General features: G+C 47.7%; 1 protein-coding gene across 1 annotated transcript; it reads left to right on the top strand.

Annotated features, from left to right (window-relative positions):
* The first annotated feature begins 583 nt into the window (after window positions 1-583).
* LOC147881182 (FT-interacting protein 3-like) lies at window positions 584-4,957 on the top strand. Its single transcript, XM_087402202.1, has one exon. It carries the CDS (start codon window positions 1,350-1,352, stop codon window positions 4,368-4,370), a length of 3,021 nt encoding a protein of 1,006 aa, XP_087258328.1. The 5' UTR covers window positions 584-1,349; the 3' UTR covers window positions 4,371-4,957.
* The last annotated feature ends 3,055 nt before the right edge of the window (window positions 4,958-8,012 follow it).

Consider the following 8,012-nt stretch of genomic DNA (forward strand, 5'->3'; position numbering starts at 1 on the left):
GGTTATCATCTCGTGCCAGTGATTTACGCTTTTTGGAGGCTTTGCCCAGGCCCCTAGGCTCTAGCCCTGGGCCTGACCGTGTTCTTGTCTGGATTTTATCAGGAGACGTTCTTCACGGTGGTAGACATTAAAGTCGCGCTCCAGTAAACGTTGCCGTCGTTGCTGCTTGCTGGCCCCTTCACAACGTTCATAAATCGTTTATAAACTCTTAGTGCGCATTTATAAACCCAGTCGGGTGAACACACTTTTGCCTTCTTCAAATTTCGCTTGAACGAATGAATTATCCAATTCAATGGATGACATGATTATGTTACAATTAAAGGCCCAAGTTAGGGAATTGGCAACAATCGAATCAAAAAGCTGCTGACCGATAGCTTGCGAGATCATCCAAAAACGATGAGTATTGAGTAGGCAACGAATGACATTAAAAAATCGCAGCTTATTTATCTAGTTTGCCCATCCATCTGATGATTTCGTCTTTACCACGTGCCCCCTGTACGCTTTACCCTCGGGAACTTTGCCCTCCGCCTCACCATCTCTTTCAACTCCTGCTCTTTTTTACTTCATTACGTTTTCGCCTTGCTCCCGTGCTCCTTCAGGTTCCTTTCTTCAACTGCCTCCCGACCTCTCACTTGACTCTTTCCCGAGTCTCCATCTCACCTTCCTTTCTTTTCCCTTGGCTCCTCATCGGCTTGTCAGGTCCTCCTTCTGTCGGGTTGCGAGGTCTGTTTCTTTGCAGTTGGGATCGTCCAGGTTATAGTGCGCGCCCACAATATCCCCTTCATTCTCTCCTTACCTTCTCTTCTCCTTAAAAACGGTTCCTTACCTCCTCCGCTCCCGCTTCTTGCCTCTAGCCCTCGCCTTTCGTGATGTTTTGGGACCTCCCTTGAGTCCGCTGTATTTACTGCTGTCCGTTCTCAAACTGTCCGGGTTTTGAGACAAACAATCCTCCTACTTGTTTCTCGCAACAGTTGCTTTTGCCTGTCTCAATCTTTCGGCAGAGCCAGATAGTGTCTCAAGCTCTTTGCTGGAGAAGCTTTTCAGGTCGAAAGTTGGAGGGGAACATAGAAAACGGATAGAAGTGGCACGAACTGAACATCTCATGTGCCGCGAGGTACGAGCCTTGAGTGGGGACAGTAAAATAATCTGGTAAGTTGCGCTCCACTTCGGGGTGCATTTGGGGTGTGTGTAGAAATGTTAAGCAGAGTAGGTTTGAGGTTCGTTTAGTTTGGGAGGCTTGTTTCAAAATTTCAGGGCTTTTTCTCTTGCGTGTTAGAGAGGCGCTGAGAGGCAGGGGGTGTCACAGTAGAACAATTTTATTCCAAAGTTTGTACGAGTGGTGAGTGGGAATGGGTCTTAAAGCTCGTACAGTCGTTGTGGAAGTGTGCCATGCTCATAATCTGATGCCTAAAGATGGACAAGGTTCAGCTAGTGCCTTCGTCGAAGTCGATTTTGATAGCCAGAGGAAAAAAACAAAGACCAAGCCGAGAGACTTGAACCCGGTGTGGAATGAAAGGTTGGTGTTCAACGTGACCGATCCATCCGCCTTCGAGGACGAGGTGGTGGAGGTGAACGTGTACAACGACAAGAAGAGCAGTCGGGGCAACTTTTTAGGAAGGGTTAGGATTCCGGCCAGCAGTTTGGTGAAGGAAGGGAAGGAGTCCGCGTTGGGGTATCCGCTGGAAAAGAGGAGCCTGTTCTCCAACATAAGGGGGGAGGTCTACTTGAAGGCGTTCTACTCAGAAGATACGCAAGGGGGGAAGAAGAAAGGGAAGTGGGTGGAGGAGGGGGTGGTGCAAGCAGAAGAGCATGTGCAACAGGGGAGGTTACAGCAGGAAGAGGTGAGCTACGAGGCGGTGGAGAAGGCGGTATTGGAGCAGGTACAGCATCAGCAGAGGTATCAACAGCAGCAATACTATTTTGTGAGGCCGGAGGCGCAGCAACAGAGGGTGGAGAGCAGGCCACAACAGAGCTCGGCAGCTATGGCGGGGAAGGGAGGAGGAGGAGCGGGGGAGTTCACTTTGAAGGAGACGAATCCAAAGCTAGCAGCAACGGCTAGAAGAGCTCTTCTAATGCATGGCGAGAAGGCAAGCACGTATGATTTGGTAGAGCGAATGGAGTACCTCTACGTGAAGGTGGTGAAGGCCAAAAATTTAGCGGCCAAAGACATAACCGGCAGCTCCGACCCTTATGTTCTTGTCAAAGTTGGCAACCTTTCTGCTAAAACTAGGGTCATTGATAGATCACTTAACCCCGAGTGGAACCAGGTGTTCGCCTTTGGTAAGGATAAGTTTCAGGCGCCGCTGCTGGAGCTTTCCGTCAAGGACAAAGACACAATCAAGGACGACTTTCTCGGCTACGTGGCATTCGAAATCGCGGAGGTTCCGACGCGTGTACCGCCAGATAGCCCGCTGGCGCCCCAGTGGTACAGGCTGGAAGGGAAAAAGGGTGACACGCGGAATAATTTGGGTGAGATTATGGTGTCTGTCTGGCGTGGCACCCAGGCTGACGAGGCATTTCCGGAAGCTTGGCAGTCGGATTCCGGCGGCCATCCCGCGGGCCGTGGGAAGGTGTATCTCTCTCCCAAGCTTTGGTACCTTCGCGTCAATGTGATCGAGGCCCAGGATTTGATCCTTCCCGGCGATAAGAATCGCCTTCCTGAGCTTTGCGTCAAGGTTCAGCTGGGATTTCAGACCTCCCGCACAAGAGTTTCTAGTGCTCGTTCTAGTAGTCCATTTTGGAACGAGGATCTCATGTTTGTCGCCGCTGAGCCTTTCGAGGACCACCTTATGCTTGTTGTGGAGGACCGCGTCGGTGCCAATAAGGATGAGGTCGTCGGCCGGCTGCAGATCCCCATCGGGTCCGTCGATCGCCGCATGGACCATCGCCAGGTTAACTCTCGGTGGTACAATCTGGAAAAGCATACGCTGCCTGATAAACCTCAAGGAACAGGGGCGGACGGGCAGCCCATCCCGCCTAGTAAGCCCTCGCAGAGCAGCAGCAAGTTCATGAGCCGCATTCACTTGAGGGTGTGCTTGGATGGCGGCTACCACGTGCTCGACGAATCGACGCACTACAGCAGCGACATGCGACCCAGCGCCAAGCAGATCTGGAAGCCGCCCATCGGCGTGCTGGAGCTGGGCATCCTGGGCGCCTCCGGGCTGTTGCCCACGAAGAACAGAGACTCCCGCGGGAGCACAGACTCGTATGTGGTGGCCAAATACGGGCAGAAGTGGGTGCGCACGAGGACGGTGGTGGACAGCCTCGCGCCAAGGTGGAACGAACAGTACACATGGGAAGTCTACGACCCGTGCACGGTGCTAACAGTGGGCGTCTTCGACAATGTGCACCTCCTCAACGGTATGGCGGAGAAGGCGGGGGGGAACAAAGACGCGCGCATAGGGAAGGTGCGAATTCGGTTGTCGACACTGGAGAGCGGGAGGGTGTACACGCATGCGTATCCTCTCCTGCTCCTACAGATGGGGGGGGTGAAGAAGGCTGGGGAGCTGGAGCTAGCGGTGAGGTTTTCGTCGTCTTCGATGATGAACATGATGGGGTGCTATGCGCAGCCACTGCTACCGAAGATGCACTACATACGTCCACTGGGGGTAGCGCAGCTGGAGAGCTTAAGGAATGCAGCGATGAAGATGGTGTCGTTGAGGCTGGTAAGGGCTGAGCCACCGCTGAGGCAGGAGGTGGTGCAGTATATGTTGGATGTGGATAGTAGTATGTGGAGCATGAGGAGGAGCAAGGCCAACTGGTTCAGGATATTGGGGGTGTTGGGAGGGATGCTGGCTGTCGGAAGGTGGTTCTCCGACATATGTCAATGGAAGAATCCGGTGACGACGGTGCTGGTGCATGTGTTATTTCTGATATTGGTCTGGTATCCGGAGCTCATTCTTCCGACACTCTTTCTGTACATGTTTCTGATCGGAGCTTGGCACTACAGATTCCGTCCCAGGCATCCTCCTCACATGGATCCTCGTCTCTCCCACGCCGATGCAGCTCAACCGGACGAATTAGACGAAGAATTCGACTCCATTCCTACGTCCAAATCTCAGGAAGTAGTTCGAGCTCGTTACGATCGTTTACGAGCTGTTGCTGGAAGAATTCAGACCGTCCTTGGCGACATCGCCAACCAGGGTGAACGCCTCCACGCCCTCCTCTCCTGGCGTGACCCCCGCGCAACCTCCATGTTCATCGTCTTCTGCCTCTTCTCCGCCATCCTCCTCTATGTCACCCCCTTCCGTGTAGTCGCCGTCCTCTTTGGCTTCTACGTCCTCCGCCACCCCCGCTTCCGCGACAAAATGCCCGGGGTCCCCATGAATTTCTTCCGCAGATTGCCTGCCCTCTCGGATCGCATGCTCTGATCGGCAACTCTGCATTCCCTTCATCCTCGTCTTGGTGCTGTCCTTTGTTTTTCTTTCCCACAGCATTCTCTGCATGCCTTACTTTTGCTTTTTGGGTTTTAGCAATATTCTACGCATCGTCGCCGTACCGTTTGTCTCCAGAAAGTCGGAATTTCTCTTGTGCTCTCTGTAAAAGATATCGCCCTCTAGCTCTGTTTCGCTAACGAGGCTCTTTTTGTATATTGCCGTTGTAAAATGTATCGCACGGACAAATGTAAATCCGCCAGTGATGATTCTAGTTAGTAATCGCAGGCCTCTCCCGCGATAATGCTATGTCTCACTGCTCTTTCTTGGATCACAGATTTTGTATTTGCTCCGATGTTTCATTGCTCCTACTGGGTTTGCAGCTTTTGACAGCCGGTGCCTCGGCGTTTCATCGGAGCTGTAGAAGGGTTATAGTCGGACTTAATTCAACAATGTGCAAGCACTTTTAAAAGGGTGGGTCGTTTCTCTGGGCTTAGAGAGCATTCCCGCGTACGAGAAGGCTGGCAGGGGCTAGCATATTGCAGCATTACTGCACCTCTGTTCGCGCGTAGCATTTCTCCTTGGAGTTGCGAGCCATTGTCAGTGATTGTCAGACGCAGGTAGTGTGACAGCTAGAGAGAGAGAAGGTTGCAATTTTACAATTTTAGGAAAAAGAGCGGGTGGAGGAAGAATTGTCGTCTCCACCGGTGCACCTGTAATGCCCAAATCTGTCATCTCAAAAAGAGATGCGGCAAATTCGAGCAATTATTGGCATATTTGCCATCGTGGGAAAGCCCTCTTAGGTTACGCCGGTGCCTCGACGTTTTATCGGAGCTGTAGAAGGGTTATAGTCAGACTTAATTCAACAATGTGCAAGCACTTTTAAAAGGTTGGGTCGTTTCTCTGGGCTTAGAGAGCATTCCAGAAGGCTGGCAGGGGCTAGCATATTGCAGTATTACTCCACCTCCGTTCTCGCATAGCATTTCTCCTTGGACTTGCCAGCCATTGTGAGTGATTGTCAGATGTAGGTGGTGTAACAGCTAGAGAGAAGGTTGCAAGTTTACAATTTTAGGAAAAAGAGGGGTTTAGCCTTGTAATGCTCTGGTGGAGAGGAAGAATTTCCGTCTCCATCGGAGCACTTGTAATGCCCAAATCTGTCACCTCAAAAAGAGACGGGGCAAATCCGAGCAAATATTGGCATATTTGCCATCGTGGGAAAGCCCTCTTAGGTTATGGCGTCGAAGTTTCTTGTAGTTGCGTGAGATTTGCATGCATTTATATGGTGCAATTAACTGCAAATTTAGGATAATCCCAAAATACGATGTTGCCAAAATGAAGTAAACTTCCAATGAGAGAGGCCAAGAAGAGAGAGAGAGAATGAAAGAGAGATTCCAAGAGCTCCATCACTTAGCTCTTTGCTTCCTCTCACCACATCATGCCTATCCTCCTTTTGACCTCGTCTCTCAAATAGAGGCTTGTCGAAGCTTTGATTGTGCCTTTGTTACTTACATAACATAGGAGCATGTAGCATAAATTCTCACACTCGGTTGTTATTTTCTTTTGTAATCCTCTTGTCAGATTGAAAACGCACAAAATGTGCACATATATTTGTGCTTTATTTGAGTTCATAAGGAAAATCCGAGTGATGCTTCCTCCGACATATCTCTCAAACAACCATTTCTTCTGGCATTGTTACATCCTTTCTGTGGAGTAATATGTTTGGCCATGTACACCCCGCAAATCAGTTTTCTATGGTCTTCTATTGCCTCCTATTATGGCCAGAATATGTTTCTTCTATTCTCTATTTCCTCCTCAAGGAGATGTGCCACGTGTTGTGGTGCGCTCTCTCCTTGCATTCCTTCCTACTTGCCACCTTACCACATCGTAGTGGGGGAGAATTGGGCAAATGATGGGCCAATGACAGCCAGCACTACGAAGGAGCCGAGGCCATTGCAACTCCACTAATGGGACACAAGGTGTTTGGCATGGGAGTTGTTACATCTAATTAATAAGATGGCTCTTGCATCCTTATTCACCCAGCCATGGGTCTTGGAAAGCTTGTCTTCGTTTCCTCACATGAACTCTCTACGAGTTTCTTGTGTTCTTGGTTTGTGCTTTCTCCACAGCCCTCCCCCGTGCCCAGTGCTTGCTACTTGGCTTGTTCATTTACGAGCCTTGGAAAGCTCGTCTTCGCTTTCTCACATGAACTCTCTAGGAGTTCCTTCTGTGTTCTTCTTGGTTTGTGCCTTCTCCAGAACCCTTCTGTTAGAGCTATATATAGCTTGCCTTAACTCAGCCTTACTCAACTATATATCTTGAGTTGATATGCAAAAGTTATCAAAGATGCATTGCAAATAAGCGTTATGGTCATGATTGATGAAAAGGCCCGCATTGGCTTGTTCGAAGCATGTGTGTTGGTTATTTTGATTGGTTGGATCACTATATTCCGATTTCAGGTAAGAAAGTTATGATTATTTCTTTTTGTTGCCTGTTATCAACACTGGTACAAGAGTGTTTGGACAGGAAGATGAACACTCATAACAAAGAAGAATTGATCTAGGACATGAGGATGGAAAAGATTCATACTTCCATAGAATCAACAATATTTGAAGCAAAAGCAATTAAAGTGTATATATATATATATACTTAATGATAAGAATCTTCTTGATATGGTGTTGCCCTCTCGCTTTCAGTCTCTACCACTTGATCACACTTTCACTTGATCACACTATCTTAAACTCAGACTATCTTAAACTTAGTATTTGTGTTCCCTTGGATTTAACACACTGGCATATCATGCTTTAACATTCCCACATGAAGGAAATAAGATGCTCAATCACATAAAACAAACTTGTTTAGCTATAGGACTCCATAAAATTTAGATGAAGAGGAGACCCAACACTCATCGATCATATCCATAAAAACCAAGAGCGCAGGGTCGTCGTTGTAAGCGTAGTCAATCTTTAGGGATCAAGATCTTATCTAATTGATGCCAAGTAGAGCCTTAATCTTGTCGTTAAGAGTAAGGTAGCCTAATCTATATGCTTTTGTAGTGATAATTATATACGTTTAACAGACTAGAAAGTTGATTGAGAAAATCACTCGGACAAAAGGTTATCTAGCATATGAAAGCAATTTTTGATTTCTATTAGGTCATCAGTGAAAACAAGAGTTTAGCGTTTTATCACTTGTGGTTTCATGCTGCTTTTGCAAAAGTAAAAGCCAATGATGCTTCACATATATTAAGCTAGTTTTTATTTAGTGCATCCTTTACAATCAGTTTCTTATTTAGTTCATCGCTTGCTGAGTCTTTGAGTAAGTGCTTTGCTACTCAACATTCATAGAGTGTTCTTCAACCAAAGAGCTCTGTCAATATCTCTACTTGGGTGCCTCACAAAACTTGATTGCTTATAACAATCACTATGACATACGTCTATGTGTTGGAACTTTTCTTTGCTTGTTGGTATAAAGATAATTCAACTTTCTTTAATGTTGTACATGATTGGCAACCATGATATCATCGTAGTTCAGTACAATGCCTTGTTCTTGATATTCTACTTGAAAGGTTATGTTATTTGTATTCCACTACATTCATATGCTTGGTGCTTTATTCACAATGATAATACATGTATTATTGTT

The sequence above is a fragment of the Dipteris shenzhenensis genome, chromosome 31 (assembly GCF_047967505.1).
Source record: "Dipteris shenzhenensis isolate YYH24624 ecotype China chromosome 31, Dip_SZ_1.0, whole genome shotgun sequence".
NCBI lineage: Eukaryota > Viridiplantae > Streptophyta > Polypodiopsida > Gleicheniales > Dipteridaceae > Dipteris > Dipteris shenzhenensis.